General features: G+C 41.6%; 1 protein-coding gene across 8 annotated transcripts in view; it reads left to right on the top strand.

The window, feature by feature from the left end:
* Positions 1-16060, top strand: part of PITPNM2 (phosphatidylinositol transfer protein membrane associated 2) — a 232456-nt gene that overhangs the window by 192149 nt on the left and 24247 nt on the right. For 6 of the 8 annotated variants that reach the window (XM_073313000.1, XM_073313003.1, XM_073313006.1 and 3 more), the window contains 4 exons: positions 4748-4923; positions 5381-5551; positions 6644-6793; positions 15155-15319. In XM_073313000.1, coding sequence (XP_073169101.1) covers positions 4748-4923; positions 5381-5551; positions 6644-6793; positions 15155-15319 — 662 coding nt within the window. The remainder of the gene's footprint in view (positions 1-4747; positions 4924-5380; positions 5552-6643; positions 6794-15154; positions 15320-16060) is intronic. The other 2 variants (XM_073313005.1, XM_073313007.1) reach the window with 1 other exon arrangement.

Raw genomic sequence — 16060 nt, forward strand, 5'->3', positions numbered from 1 at the left:
AAAAATTGAGATAACGGACAAGGTAGCCGTGGGTGGTTTTGGTTACATGTCGTCAGTGACCATTCCCTCCCTCCGGGAAAGCAATGGCAGACAATCATTTCTCACCCTTTTTCCTGGATTGCCTGTGCATACGCCATAACACTGCAAGTGAGAGCCCACTCCAGTCACTGCTGCAGTTGTGAGCATTGTAAACACCTCACATTTGCCCTTGGAAATTTTGACATATATATTGGCATTATGTCTTTTGGAACAGAGTTCTGTTAGCATGGATTCGTTTCCCCATACAGCAATCAGATCCAGTTCCTCCCTTTCGGTCCATGCTGGAGCTCTTTTGCGATTCTGGGACTGCATGGTCACTTGTAATGATGAGCTCGCCAAGATGGCCAAACAGGAAATGAAATTCAAAAGCTCCCCAGGGCTTTTCCTGTGTACCTGACTAGTGCACCTGAGTTGAAAGTGCTGTCCAGAGTGGTCACAATGGAGCACTGTGAGATAGCTCCCGGAGGCCAATACCATTGAATTGCATCCATGCTACCCCAAATTCGACCCAGCGATGTCAATTTTAAGAGCCCTTTAAGTCGACAAAAACGTCTTCATCATGTGGACGGGTGCAGGGTTAAATCGACCTAACGCTGCTAAATTTGACCTAAACTCGTAGTGTAGACCAGGGCTCAGACTGAGCACAGCATTAGATTTGAGTGTTGTAAGATTTGGGTCCCCCCATCACTTCCTTTGGCATACTGCTCCCCACTCTAACAGAGTTTGCTATGAGGAAGGTTTTTGTTCTTGCTCTTCACCCTGAATTTTCCCTTTTGGGAAATCTTTTTCATAACACACTCCTGAATCTCCCAGTGCATAGGCTCAGCCAGAGGCATGTGTTGTATATTTACAGTATTGCCAGCACAGGCAGCCAAAGCTGCCTCTGCCCTGTTAAGCCCCTCCTCCAAATTAATGTGTACCCTTTACTAAGCATGGAGCCTGTTCAGTTACATCAAAAGTCTGTTTCAGTTTCTTATATGTATTGAGAACCTTAAGTAGCATAATAATGAACTTTTTAAATGGTTCACTAGAAAAATCACTTAATTTATTATTTATTAATTGAATTACTTTCCTAGAGGAAGGTCCTGTTACCACTTAGATACTGTTCAAGGAGCACCTCTTTGAAGCAGGATGCTTATGTCCTCACTGCTGCATTTCTATCGGCTTGTGGAATTAGGAGAGTTCTAGACATTTTCTACTGATCCTTCCCTTTCACTGCCTGACAAGCGATGAACACTATATGCAACTCCAAGCCTCATTCTCCTACACCAGCTAAAGTTGTCTTTCCATTCCAACTTGGGGGCTTGGACTCTACTCACCTGTCAGGGGCCCTTTACTAAAAGATCTATACAAGAGGGAAGGTATGAAAGTGAATGGCATTGGGGTATGGAACTGCTATATTAAAAAAAAAGATGGCTGCATTTAGGAAAACCAGTAAGCTCTTTCCACCAGGGTAATAAAAGACAATCAGTCTCTTGTCGTAGCTTAGCAAGGCAACCTCCCATATTAGACAGGCAAATGCTGGTCAAATCAAAACATACTGTTTTCTCCTCCTTGCTTGCTCTAGAAGCCAGAGAGGGATGTACCTGGATTGAACCAAGGAACATGGCCTTATTTGGTATCTGGCAAGCAGCTTCCTGTTTTCTTTGTAAAATGGGTGGTGGGCCCGGAGTGGGCTAGGGATATTGGCAGGTCCATTGTGTTTACCCCTGTATGACTGCATATAACCAGAGTGTTACATTACACTCTGCTTATGATGATTGATTAATGAATAGCAGGGTTACCAGTACACTTTCCTATCACTACATAACTTTATCACTAGTATCAATTTTTGCTATGAAAACCAAGACATGATGTAACATGGTTACATGGCTTAGTGCAGAGATCTTGGCAGGAGAGAGACCCAAGTTTTCCTAATGAGCACAGCAAATGTGTGTCATTCAGGCAGCCTGGCATATGGTGATCTTTCCATTGGTGCCCAATGCAGACTTTAGCACATGCCAAAGACAGATTAATTTTCATTCATGTGTTAGACTTATCCACTACTTTGGGACAATGCCCAGCAAAGTCGGAGCATCATCTGGTGAGAGAACCACTCTTTTATTTTTAAATTCAATCCTTCTGCACAGGTACAATATTTCTGGTTGTGTTGGTTTTATATTACTGTCAATTAGTTGACTTGCTACTAAACCCAGTTTGATCCTGTCTAATCAATGCAGCTGTAGCATTATAAAGGAAAAGCAGGACCATGTGGATTGCTTGGGACATGATGGATCGTGATTCCCCCTCAGATCTCATTTCCTTTGATTCCCAAAAGGGCTGTTGAATGTCCACTAAAATGAGAAAAACTGTACCAAATGGCTTATTAGAGTATGTTTTCTTTCCCATATACCTGACCTGAGGGAGGCTGCAGGAGGAAGGCGCTTGGAATGTAACAGAAATTGGAACCCATCTAGAAAATCCATTCCTGCCATAATACATTTGATATATGTGCTGTCTGTCATTTTGCGTATTCATTTAAATCAAGCTAATGGACTGGGTCTTCTCTATAAGGGTGAACTCGTTGCTTATCAAGTTGTCTTAGTTACACATAAGACCAACGTGTTGCAGCCCTGACAGCTAAAATGGTTCTAATTTTACCAGATGATTGTTCTTTTGCACACGCATGCTAACATCATGCGTTCTAGCAGCATGACCTCCTGGAGCATTGTTCATATCACAGGAAGGGAAACAGGCTCATTTTAGCTGTCATTGCTGTTCACTGTCTTGTTGCCACTGTTTTGACTTTCTCAATGATTTGTGTGCATAGTATAAGCAAGCATCATAACTTGCTCTCATTGGTAACCAGAACTCTAGACATAGAGCTGTGTGTGTATTACAGAAAATACATGACAGTGTGGTATGGTGCAAAGGTTTTATTAGTGTCTGTCTAGATTGGCAGCCAGTGGAGGCACAATGAGGAAAATAAAATCAGGGGGAAACCAATTTGCCGCCTTCCCAACTGTGTGTGTCATTCGCAGCTGTTAATTTGTCAGACTGGCGTTCTCAGATGAAGGATGCATGCAAGGTCAGCTGTTCCAGTATCCCAGTTGGCATAGTGCACACAGCCATGTTCCACTGGGGGCTCCAAGGCAGCAGCAAGTAGCAGGACTTCACTGCACAGCCTGGCAGCCACTACACTTTCAGAAGTGCCCCTAAGGAATGAGCACTTTGTGCATGCAGAGCTAGGGCAAATTGCAGTGACCCCCTCTAGAACTCTGCCCCAGAGCCGGGAAGGGCAGTGTTATTTGGGTCATCCCTGACTCCAGGCCAGTAGAACTTTTCTCTCAAACCAAGCTGTCATGTAATTCATTCATCCCCCTTATTTTACAGGAAAATTCTTTTAACTATGTTACAGAGAGCTTTAAATACAGCCAGATTGTCTTGGTCCAACTCTGCAGGCCTTGGAAAATTACAATTCAGACTCAGACTCAAAGAGTCTGAAAAAAACCCAACCCTCTTTATTCCCTAAAATAACCTCTTTCTAATTCATACATTGTGATATTTTGCATCTGATAGCTCACAATCCACCAGCTCTAGAATAAAAACAAGCACTTTATCCTGTTGGAAGCTGGAGTGATCCCCAGCTTACCCATGTAAGACAGCTTGTGTTTCTAACCCTATTGGAGTTCCTGGAATATTGGACTTTATACTTGTCCTTTAAATCTGCATATTGCCACCCTGCACTTCAGACCCATTGAATTTTGTAGGGAAATTAGACACTTTAGAAGGGGGAAGAGAAACAAATTAGGGGCAGGCTTTATATTTTTTAATTGAAGTTTTCTGAAGCGGCTCAGGATGGCGCAATAGGGGAGTTTAAAATGTGAGTCGTCATGATACACATGGATTACTGTGCAGAATCTAGGGAAGGACATTGCTGGTGCATGATAAATGCAGTTCATCACATGGAAATCACCACCATAGTATATGGGGTATAAATGTGTATGTGTTTTTATATAAGTTTATGCTGTTAGAAAACTCTGGCGTGAAGTCAGTGCACAAGAATGTAGGAAACCCTCTTGCAGTTTTTGATATTTCTTTTTCTCTTTCCCCTCCCATTTTCTTTTTTCTTTCCTTTGTAATCCCCTAACATTTGTCCCACTTCCTTGAAGAAGAAATGGGTAAGCACAGCTTACTGCTTTCCGTAGCACTGAGAAATAGAGTGATGAAAAGAAAAAATGATAAAAAGAATTATGTTGACGAGAAGAGAGACGGTAATAACAATACATGTACTTGGAGTTAAGTTAAAATTGATTGTAAATGCTGCCTTTTGCATGGTACTATAGTAATTTTTGTTTGCTCTTGCTAGCATGCAAATTACTACTTCAGGAGCAGCAGCCAGCATTTTACTCAAACCCACAAAGAGCGAATTAGAGATTGGAGGAGTGGGAACAGGAATCCTAGAGATTGTAGCTCACTTGGAGCTTGAATTTATGGACTGGATCATATCAGTGAAACAAGGGGACTCGGCTCTGATAGGGTAGCTCACTAGCATGTAGAGGCACAGGTGATTAATGGATACATTTCCTTTTCTTAAAATAAGAAGAATTGTCTACATGATTAGCCACATTATAATCTGTGTTCATTTTTTCTAAAAAACCCCACACCCTTGTGAACAAAATTTTGGCTTTTGACCCTGTTCTTATTTATGAATTTGTTGTTGTTTTAGTTTACATTCTAGTGTTCTGAGAAATGACCCAGGATCCAGACGATCGAGTAGCTCCACAATGTTGGATGGAGGAAATGTTGGAAAATTTGAATTTGAGATCACTGATTTCTTCCTGTTTGGGTCTCCCTTGGGCCTGGTCCTTGCATTGAGAAAAACCGTCATCCCAGCTCTTGACAGTAGGTTTTGGCATGTACCAGTAGTTCCACTTAGTGGGCATTTTAAATACCTTCTACAAAAAAAGCTTTCAGACTTGCAAAGAAGAAATCCAATAACTTGGATGAGATGAACTGTAGAACATATTGTAAAACTAAATTATATATGTGTTGTTCCACCATACAAGTTAGTACTAGCTACTCCTATAAATATTGATTACACATTTTTTGTCATTGAACCCTAGACAACAAAAATCTAAAAATATGCTGCAAAAAATTTCGTAAAGTTATGTTCCAAAGAAACATCAGTTGTCCTGCTTGACTTACAACTGGAGTGTGATGGAAGTAAGCACTCTGAAAGGGCTTTTTTCCCCCCATGCTTTACAAATAGTATATCACCTTTTAAATAGATTTATACGAGCCTCACAAATAACTTTGTAATACTTGGGAGTTTCTTTTTCCCCCCTCCTTTTCTCCTTAGTCTTTCAGCTGAGGCCAGCCTGCCAACAAGTCTATAACCTGTTCCATCCTGCAGACCCATCTGCCTCACGCCTGGAGCCCCTTTTGGAAAAGAGATTCCACGTGTTGCCTCCCTTCAGTATTCCACGCTACCAGAGGTTCCCATTAGGTGACGGCAGTTCTGCTCTTCTGGGTACGTCAGTTTTTATCTATCATCTGTCTATGCCCAAAGGCTGTGCTTTCAGCATAGCTGCTGAAGTGAGGGGGTGTTTTAACCATGTGAGTGAGGTGCACAGGATTAACCTCCTAGTGTTTAGCTAGGTTCCCAGGCAAGTGGATTTCTCTTTACAAATTCAACTCCTCACATCCAAAATGCCATTGTTGTCATTTATTAAATAAGACCCACAAGTTGCTGTGAGTCAATATGCAATGTACTCTGTATGTTGTTCTCCATTTTACATCCCAGGCAGTGCTTGAGATTGGAACCATTTCATAGGAATGAAATTCATGATCAGCTAGGCTGAGATTTAGGGACTAGATCTTTCAGGGGGTCGATAGGGGCTGGGAGGGAGCAGAGCAAAGCCACATAAGGGATGCAGTTTGCCTTGTTGCACATGATCAATATGGGTGAAGCAAGCTGAGGCAACTGGGTGCCTGAATACAATTAGCTATGCACGGCACATTCTGTTGAACTGCTGCTGCATATTTTGCCCATGCAAATGGCTCAAATAAGGGGGCAGTGCTCAGAAAGCCCATTTTCAATTCTTGTAATCTACCCATATGTAAGCCAGCAGTTGGAGACCTCTTTCAGCCTAACAAACTTGTCTATAGTGAACTCCATTCATAGTGAAATCAAATGCAAGTCCCTGATTATCTCAGTGTATCTCAGTGTGCAAATTTAAAATCTTATTGAAGTAAATCTCCACTTGTTTGGGGGAATAATTTTCTCACTTTAAGAAGATTCCATTATATATACCGTAAAATTATGATCAGTGATCATTTTGAAAAGCTACATTGGAGGATTTCCTTTTCTTTTGTTGCAAAATTGCCATTCCTGTGCTTTCTTCTGACTTTATAACTGTTTTAACTAGTAAGGCACTGAATTTAGGCTTATTTGGAAGGCCATCTGTATTAGCTTCTATTCCTCTAATTGAAGGTTGGTCCTTTATAGAAGACCCTGAACTGTAGTTGCGAGTGTTTGATTGTAGTTGTTTGTATGTTTTACAGTTTGTGGCCACATGTTGGTTGTTCTTGTCCTTTTGTTTTCTTCCCCATCTGCTTCTAGTTGAGACAGTCCAGAACAACCCCATCCTCCTTGTGGAAAGCAGCCCATTGGTTGCTCTCCAGCACCAGGACAGCTTCATGGAAACCAGTATACCTGTTCCTGTTCTGAATTGGCAAGATGTTTCCAATAAAAATGCCGTTTTTGCTGAGTGTGTGTAACCTACCCTTTTCTAGTGTCTTGTGTTGTGTACTTGGGGTGCTCCTTGGAGAATGGTCTTCCACCTCGTGGGGCTGAAAGCTTTGCACTGTGTACCTGAATATGACATGTGAAGTACCTGCATAACCATGTATTTTTGGGCCCCAAGCAAGAATGGGACCATAAGCCACTGACAGGGGGTGGTGGAAACTGAGCTGTGAGTTGTCTCCCCTTCTGCTGCTAATGCTGGAAGGGGAGATTGGGGCCAGACAATGAGTTTACTTTTCCTCTTGTCGAGCTACTGGAGAGGCATCGAATGACTGAAAGGCTCTGGGCCCCCATGCTTGCTTTGCTTTTGCTTGAGGCCTGCTGTGCTGTTACAGTTTATGCAGTGTACAGAATCTGCCACTGAAACTGACACATGGTTTTTGCTTGCAGTACACAAAGTTTGACAGTGCAAGTCAGCACCTAACTACAGAATAACATACTCTACATTGTATGTCTGTACCCGAAAGTGATCAGATCAAAGGTGCACATCTTGTATTTAGTCACTAATTTTGCATCATCTAAACACAGTGGACAAAGCTTTCATGACCCAAAGGTGTTTTTTATTTGATTTCTCAAATAATTGCTGCTTAAAAAACAAGTTTAGTTTTTGTTGCTATCAAAAATGCTGCATGGCTATATTTTTCTCGATTATAGCTGATACCACATCTGCAAGTTAATAAGACTTTCAGCTTTATTTATTTTCTCCTATATATTTTTTTTTATTCTTCCCACCCCTTTTAAATATGCCCCCTGGAGAGCCTGATCCTGCAGCCCTTACTCATGTCAGTCAGCTCTTATTGGTCTGAGTAACCCCATTGTGCTGATTGGTAATTTCGGAACAGCAGCACCTCCCATTGGTTACACTGAATAGATGATGACACAGGGAGAGATTCTCAAAGCTACAGATGGATGTTAGGTGCCCAATTGCCACTTGTGCCTTTTGAGATTCTCTCCCCGAGTATTCTCTAGGAAGGGCGGGCGAAAGGACATGACGGTATTTCCTACCATTGCTTCCCACTCCACTGGTGCAGGGTCACTTAGCCTTCATCCCATGTTAGCTGACTGACCGTGACTAGGCATACAAAAAACTCTTCTCCCATCATCTCCAGAGTGTCCTGTGGCCTAGTTGTGCCCATATCTGACTCTGCCAGTGGGGCTGCAGACGAATTTTCAGGACTAATAAAAAGGCATTTCAGCCTCTTTTTCTGTTGCTGTTGAAGTTAAGGGTGGGATTTTCTGAAGCTCTCGGCATTGGCCACTGACTTCAGTGGGAGCAGAGTTAGGTCAATGCCGAGCATTTAAAATGCCACCCCAATTTTTTGTTTTAACTGCTGAAGAGCTCCTTGCTTCAATGCCACAATGCAGCCTATGTATTCCTTTGCAGGGTACCATGCTGCATTGAAACAGCCTGTTGCCTGGTGGCATGCAACCCTGACACCCCAGGAGCTTAACTCAATGCCACTGATGTATTAGATAGCCCGATGCTGGTCATTTGGTGGGAAGCAATAACTGAACGCACTGAAAAATAAGCCTTAAAATGAAGAGGTGTGGCATTTGAATATGTATTAAAGCTCCAGAGTTGGGAGAGGAAAGGATTTTCTTCTCTCCCCACCCTTTGATCATTTTGGACCTACATGAGAACTTTACTTATTCACGCTGCATTGATCTACACACTCTGTAATTCACACACACAAAGGTAACTTTCCACATCTTCTTAGCAAAGATCTACTAGCAGAGATGGTGCTACAGTTTGAGATCTCCAGTTTCTAAGTCTTCGTTACTCAAACAAAACGCACTATCAAATCTTTCCCACACAAAGTGCATTTAGGCCAGCATAGTCAAACGGACCTAAATCTGTATCTAGAGACCTAAATAAGTGGCCTGATTTTCCAAGGAGCTTGTCACCTACTACTCCCATTATAGTTACTTATGCATCTAATTTTAAACTCCCCAGTTTGAAAACATTGGCCTTAGCACACAGTTATTTTATTTAGAAATAAATTGCACCCATCAAGTTAAATTAAAGTATGACCTTTTGTTGCTGCATTATCCTTACTTTTTTAAAACTGTGTGCAAAATTTTAATAATTTATACTGAGTGATTTGTAATGCAGTGAATCTCCCAGTCATTTGTGTGAGTAAATGAGGTCCTATATTGAACAGCCTAGGGTTTAATTTGCAAATCACTTTTGATATAGATTTGGGATTTTGGAATACTTGACAGAAGGGGTAAATCGAGATGGCTATGTTTTCTAGGTTTCAGAGTGGTAGCCATGTTAGTCTGTATCAGCAAAAAAACCGAGGAGTACTTGTGGCACCTTAGAGACTAACAAATTTATTTGGGAATAAGCTTTCGTGGGCTAAAACCCACTTCATCGGATGCATGCTGTGGAAAATACAGTAGGAAGATATAATATACACAGAGAACATGAAAAAATGGGTGTTGCCATACCAACTGATTAATTAACCAATTAATCAAGACCAATTAATCAAGGTGGGCTATTATTAGCAGGAGACACATTTTCATCTCTTGTGTTTCCTGTCCCGTATTTTCCCTGGAAACAGCTCTCTGTTATAGAATTGAGGGCTCATGGTTTGAAAAGGGGGGGCTCTGTGCACTTAAAAAGGGAGAGATTCTGGAGGTTTAAGAAAATATGAAAGCAGATATAATTAAGGCTGTGTGAGGGAGCATTGCTGTCAGAGCCAATAGACTCCCTTTATCTGCATGTAGAGTGTTAAGCTCAATAGTGTAGTGTAACATTAAAAAAAACTTAGATATTTATATGAATGAGAATAGTCTGTGGTGACATCAGCTAGGACAATATCAAAAGGACTGTCGATCTTCCTGCTTCAGACCCAGTATTGCCAACCTCCAAGCATTCAAAAAATCATGAGTCAGATCCCAAAAATAATGATTGATTTACATATGAAATTTTTCTTTTCATAATTTGTTTTAAAATTTGTATCCTGATTTGTAAGCCTTTAGTGTGGCCTCACTTCATGTTTCCCAGCTTTCTTGCCCTCCTGGTTGTGGAGAATACTTGCTTTTTTATCGGCAAGACCCTCTACCACTTTTACAGATCCAGATTAACACAGCTACCCCTCTGATACCTGCTTTTTTATGTTACATGAAAGATGAGATTCTCCTGCAATCTCTGATTCCAGCAGCTGGGGCTCTGAGAAAAAAAACAGATATTGTAAAAGTCAGCAACATCAAATGCCAAGTGGCTGCCATTTTGGAGCATTCTTACTAGGTAGCTTTTGAGCTACACAAGCGCTGCAGCACTGTCACCACTAGGTGGAGCTCTTGTGCTGGCACGGTTGAAGTTAGTCCTTGCTCCCTATTGCTGCTGGCTGCAGTTGGGATAGGAAGAAAAGTGCCTCCCTGCCCCCCAAACCTCTTGTGTGTGCCTTGGGAGTTAAGTCATTTCCTTTGAGGCATCTGTCATTGGTTTAGGAGTCAGGATATCAGACATGCTGGATCATGAGTCTGATCAGTAGTCTGTTTTGCTGCAGCAATTCTGTAAATTTTTACAGCCTGGCAAAACCTCCTGAAAATATTCTTCCGTCCATGCTTTCTCCGCACACCTTTGATTGTGGGCCTCATCCTGTGAGGCATGGAGGTTCACCATGCAGGTAGCTCAATAGGGAGCTGTACAAATGCCACTGAGGATAGAGTGTGGAGACTTTAATAGGATCCACCTCTCTGGCCTGGTGTTCACTAGGAAAAATGGTTGAATTTAGGCTGGGTGTAGCTAAAACGTGCTAGCTAGGCCCAAACTGAACTCGACCTTTTCCCCCCTAGTGTAGGTGCAAGGTAAGATCTTGAAATTAAATTATTTAGCTAGGCTGCAGCTCAAGCAATTGAACTCAGGATGTTACACTATATCTACACTAGGACAAAAGGTCAGGCTTAGCTAGCACATTAGCTGAGCCCAACCTAAACTCTACGCTTTTCCGAGTCAGGATAAAGTCTCTGAGTCCGAGGGGTCGTACAGCTGAGCCCTGCCGTGTGTCTGCTGACTTAATGGAGAGCTGTTCCCAACACACAAGTTCCAGGCCCTGATACTGTATCACTCTGTGTTATAGGAGGGCTGTTGGCCCTGTAGAAACACATGGTAAGAGGCAGCCCCTGACCCAGAGCACTTACAATCTAATAGATAAGGCCAGACAAAAGCTAGGAGGAGAAACCGGTGCAGAAAGGGGAAGTGACGTGCTCAGGTTCACACAGCAGATTAGTGTCAGAGCTGGAAATATTAGATTGTAATCTGTTAGATTGTGTGTCCCATGACACGTGTGTCCCACTTCAGCATCCCTGTCCACTGGACCACGCCAGATCTCCATTCAGTTCGGAACTGTAATCAGCTCCCACACTTGACTTGTACCCCTTTTTGGAATGTGGCTTCAGTGTGTTTCCTTTCTGTAAAACTTTTATTGAAGGAAGTGCCAGTAGGAGCATGAGACTGCTGCAAAGCGTGGCACGGTGAGACATGCTGCAATACAGACGCTGTGCAGCAATCTTGATAGCAGGCAGCTCAAGGGAAAATGGAAAGAGGAGGGAAGTGAGGGGAGCATACATCAGAGGAGAGGGTGACACTAGCAGAGGCCTTTCAGGCTTAACTCATACAGTGTATGAAACACAAAGTGTCAGGGTCAGACTCCAACTGGGCCCTAGGCACTGGCAGTCCATATGGCTTTAAGTTGATCAGCTAGTAGCCTTTTTTTCCTGAAGAGCACTGAACTGATTTTACCAACATTTAACTCCACGGTTCTACTGGTTTCAGCCATTCTCTTTCCCGTCAGAACAGCATAGTTCACGTCATTTGTATGCCAGAGCCTACAGGTATCTAAGAAAGCACAAATGTTCGAAGTTCCAGTTAGCAAGTCAGCAGCACTAGGCATATGGGCTTCTTGGATCAATATTTAGATGACTCATTTGTGCACTTGCTAATACAACGCCAGACTGACCTCATCCAAGGATATTTAATTTCCAGTTAGATCATTTCCCACACAGCTGAAATAAATAATTTACAGTAGGGCTGTTGATTGATAGCAGTTAACTCATGCGATTAACTAAAAAAAATTAATCGCGATTTAAAAAATTAATTGCAATTAATCGAATTTTTAATTGCACTGTTAAACAAAAGAATACTAATTGAAATTTATTAAATATTTTTGAATGTTTTTCTACATTTTCAAATATATTGATTTCAGTTACAACACAGAATACAAAGTGTACACTGCACACTTTATATTATTTTTATTACAAATATTTGAATTGTAAAAATGATAAAAGAAATAGTATTTTTCAATTCACCTCATACAAGTACTGTAGTGCAACCTCTTTATCGTGAAAGTGCAACTTACAAATGTAGATTTTTTTGTTACATAACTGCACTCAAAAACAAAACCAATGCAAAACTTTAGAGCCTACAAGTCCACTCAGTCCTACTTCTTGTTCAGCCAATCACTAAGACAAACAGATTTGTTTACATTTACAGGAGATAATGCTGCCCACTTCTTATTTACAATGTCACCAGAAAGTGAGAACAAGCATTCTCACGGGACTTTCATAGCCGGCATTGCAAGGTATTACGTCTCAGATAAGCTAAACATTCGTATGCCCCTTCATGCTTCAGCCACCATTCCAGAGGACATACTTCCATGCTGATGACGCTAGTTAAAAAAAGAATACATTAATTAAATTTGTGACTCAACTCCTTGGGAGAGAATTGTTTGTCTCCGGCTCTATTTTACCCACATTCTGCCATATATTTCATGTTACAGTAGTCTCAGATGATGACTCAGCACATGTTGTTCATTTTAAGAACACTTTCGCTGCAGATTTGACAAAACGCAAAGAAGGTACCAATGTGAGATTTCTAAAGATAGCTACAGCACGCAACCCAAGGTTTAAGAATCGGAAGTGCCTTCGAAAATCTGAGAGGGACAAGATGTGGAGCTTGCTTTCAGAAGTCTTAAAAGAGCAACATTCTGATGTAGGAACTACAGAACCCGAACCACCAAAAAAGAAAATCAACCTTCTGCTGGTGGCATCTGACTCAGATGATGAAATTGAACATGCATCAGTCTTCATTGCTTTGGATTGTTATCGAGCAGAAGCCATCATCAGCATGGACGCATGTGCTCTGGAATGGTGGTTGAAATATAAAGGGACATATGAATCTTTAGCACATGAAACAGGCAGCATTATCTCCCACAAATGAAAACAAACTTGTTTGTCTGAGCGATTGGCTGAACAAGAGATAGGACTGAGTGGACTAGTAGTTTCTAAAGTTTTATATTGTTTTATTTTTGAATGCAGGGTTTTTTTGTACATAAGTCTACATTTGTAAGTTCAACTGTAAAGATAAAGAGATTGCACTACAGTACTTGTATTAGGTGAATTAAAAATGCTATTTCTTTTGTTTTTTACAGTGCAAATATTTATAACCAAAAATAAATATAAAGTGAGCACTGTACACTTTGTATTCTGTGTTGTAATTAAAATCAATATATTTGAAAATGTGGAAAAAATCAAAATATTTAAATAAATGGTATTCTATTATTGTTTAATGGTGTGATTAATCATGATTAACAGCCCTAATCACTTGACAGCCCTAATTTACAGCTGACTTTTGTTGCCAGAGAGAGGCATTTTCCTCCTTGTTTTGGTGTTTTGTGCCTGCTTGCACAAAATCGGTTGATAGATGTGAATCAAGTTCAGATGCCGATACTCTGATTCTACAGTGATGAGCAGCAGTATAGAACTTTAGATAAAAGTGCAAACTCGCCTGCTTGATTGCCATGTCAGCTTTGCATTCCATTAGATATCTTGCACTTACAGGACATAGTTTCTTTAAATTGAGGATCTCCGTGTGCATCACAGACATTAATTAATTCTGCCTTGCAATACCTCTGTAGGGTGGGTAGGTATTGTTATAAGCAAATGATCAGGTAGGAGAATCAGACACAAAAGCTGAGTGTGGCTTTGAGTGAGTCACAGCAAATCAGTGGTACAGCTGGGAAAAGAACCCAGGAGTCACCTTCATTCCCAATCTGTTGTGCTAGCTACTAGGTAACACTACCTTCCCCATGCTTTAAAATGTGGTTTTAATGTATAGTTTTTCCCCACAGAAAAACAGGATTGCCCAATAGATCCACATAAACCTCACAGTTTCTCAGTTACATGCATTATAGAACTAATTTCCCACTAATAATACATACGTACACACACACTCACTCCATCTGAGTGTGATTTTTACTCCTCGTTCCCCTCGTGTTTACTTCCTGAAGGATAAGGCCAAACTTTTCAAGCCTGGGGGCCTAAAGTTGGGCTCCTAAATCCAGATTTTAGGCACCTAAATAAAAATGGCCTGATTTTCAAACAGGCTGAACGCCCCCAAATCTCATTTAAATTAAAGGGAAATTTGAGTGCTCAACACCCAGGCTTCTTTTACTGAGAAGGCTAAATATGGAGTTAGGAGCCTAACTGGAGGCCTTCAGTTTCACAAACTGTGGCTGTATTTTTTCAGCAACTAAGGGTATGCCTACACTGCAGCCAGAGATGTGATTGCAGTGTGAGTAGGCAGCCCCACACTAGCTTTAATCTAGCTAGCACAGCTAAAAATATCAGAAACAGTGGGACAAATCCTGGCACAGGCTAGCAACGCTAGTACATACCCTAGGTTTCGGGTGGGCTTGTACAGCCCACGTTCAAACCCATGCCGCTGTGTCTTTGTTGCTGTTAGCCGGGCTATGTAGGTTGAAACTAGCCTGGGTATGTCTGCCTGAGCTGCAATCACACCTTGGATTGCAATGTAAACGCACCTTAAATACAAGTCCAACATGAGGACCACCCTGGCATGACAATATCTCTCCTTGAAACTTTCCCCTTTAGTTTAAAAGATGCTATAAAACCAGTATCTCCCAAATTAAGTTTTTTACCTTCCGCCCCTTCCCCCCATTGTTCTGGCTAAATGTGAATATATATAGCTGTATATATTCATATGGGTCTGCATGACACATTTCTATTCTTGCTGCTCAAGCAAACCTATCCTGATTTGGTTTGGTTTAAACTGATTCTTTTGCTTTTCTCAATCGGACAATGAGATGCTAGATGCCAACTCTCCTTTTGCCTGCTCTGGTGTTTTCTTTCTTTTCAAAATAGAGCTGAGATGAAATGTGTTTTCCTTCCAATTGGTTTGAAAGGTTTTGCATTTGAAAGCCAATCCTTGCCTTGTTTGCCTCCTTTTCTCCTCTTGATTTCGTCTTGCCTGGTCTCTGTCTGTTGGTCTAATATTTTGATTTCCCTGTTTCGACTTCATAGCAGATGTTGTTCAGTCTCATGGTGCAGTCGTCATGGAAAATGCGTCCCTTTCCACCCCCATTACAACCCCTCAGTTCAGGGGATTCCGGAGGGCCAGTGAGATCAGCATTGCCAGCCAGGTCTCAGGAATGGCAGACAGTTACACTGCTTCCAACATAGCTAACAGTAAGTGTTTCACACCCTCCGAGATTTCTTCTCACTGTAGAACTAAAGTAGCAGCACCACACACCAGGCTGACCTCAATGTATAGGACAGACCCATAGAACTCTTCTCTCTGTCTTTATTTTGCGTGTGTGTGTGTTTAATATATAGCCTGGTTTGGAGTTAGCCACTGAATTGCTCTATGATCCTTCAAACTCTATGCTGCGCAGTGTTGTCAGATACAAAGGGTTGGGGAGAACAGGACACTGAGGGTATTTCCTGCTGTTGAGAGTGTTTCCTGGTCAGGGTCAACCATAAGACCTGCCAGTCCTCCCCTATTGCTTGCTTAATTAAGTCTAATAATAGCAGCACAGAACATCAGACTGCATGGCCAAGGGTCTTCTTTGAAAAGCATTTTGCTCCTTGTTAAAGGAAAACCGCTTCTTTGTCTATTGCAAAGGATGTAGCTCTCTGATCCATTGTAAAGCTGATCCCTGCCTGAATATCAAGAAGAATATACATACTTGCATCTCAGAGTCTGGTGTTCCTGTTTATTTTTATCTATATCAATGCAATAACTTGTTGTATTTGTGTTAGACTCACCTGTCCTTTGGAATTGGGGTGTGAATGCAATAGTTTGACAGACTCCCCCCCCCCCCCCCCCCAGGAAAACTCATATAATTTGCACCTTTGAAACTGATGTCTGCAGAAATGGAGGTCCCTTATTCCAGATATTCATGGGTGAATCATCGGGCTGTTTGTCCT

The sequence above is a fragment of the Lepidochelys kempii genome, chromosome 15 (assembly GCF_965140265.1).
Source record: "Lepidochelys kempii isolate rLepKem1 chromosome 15, rLepKem1.hap2, whole genome shotgun sequence".
Lineage (NCBI taxonomy): Eukaryota > Metazoa > Chordata > Testudines > Cheloniidae > Lepidochelys > Lepidochelys kempii.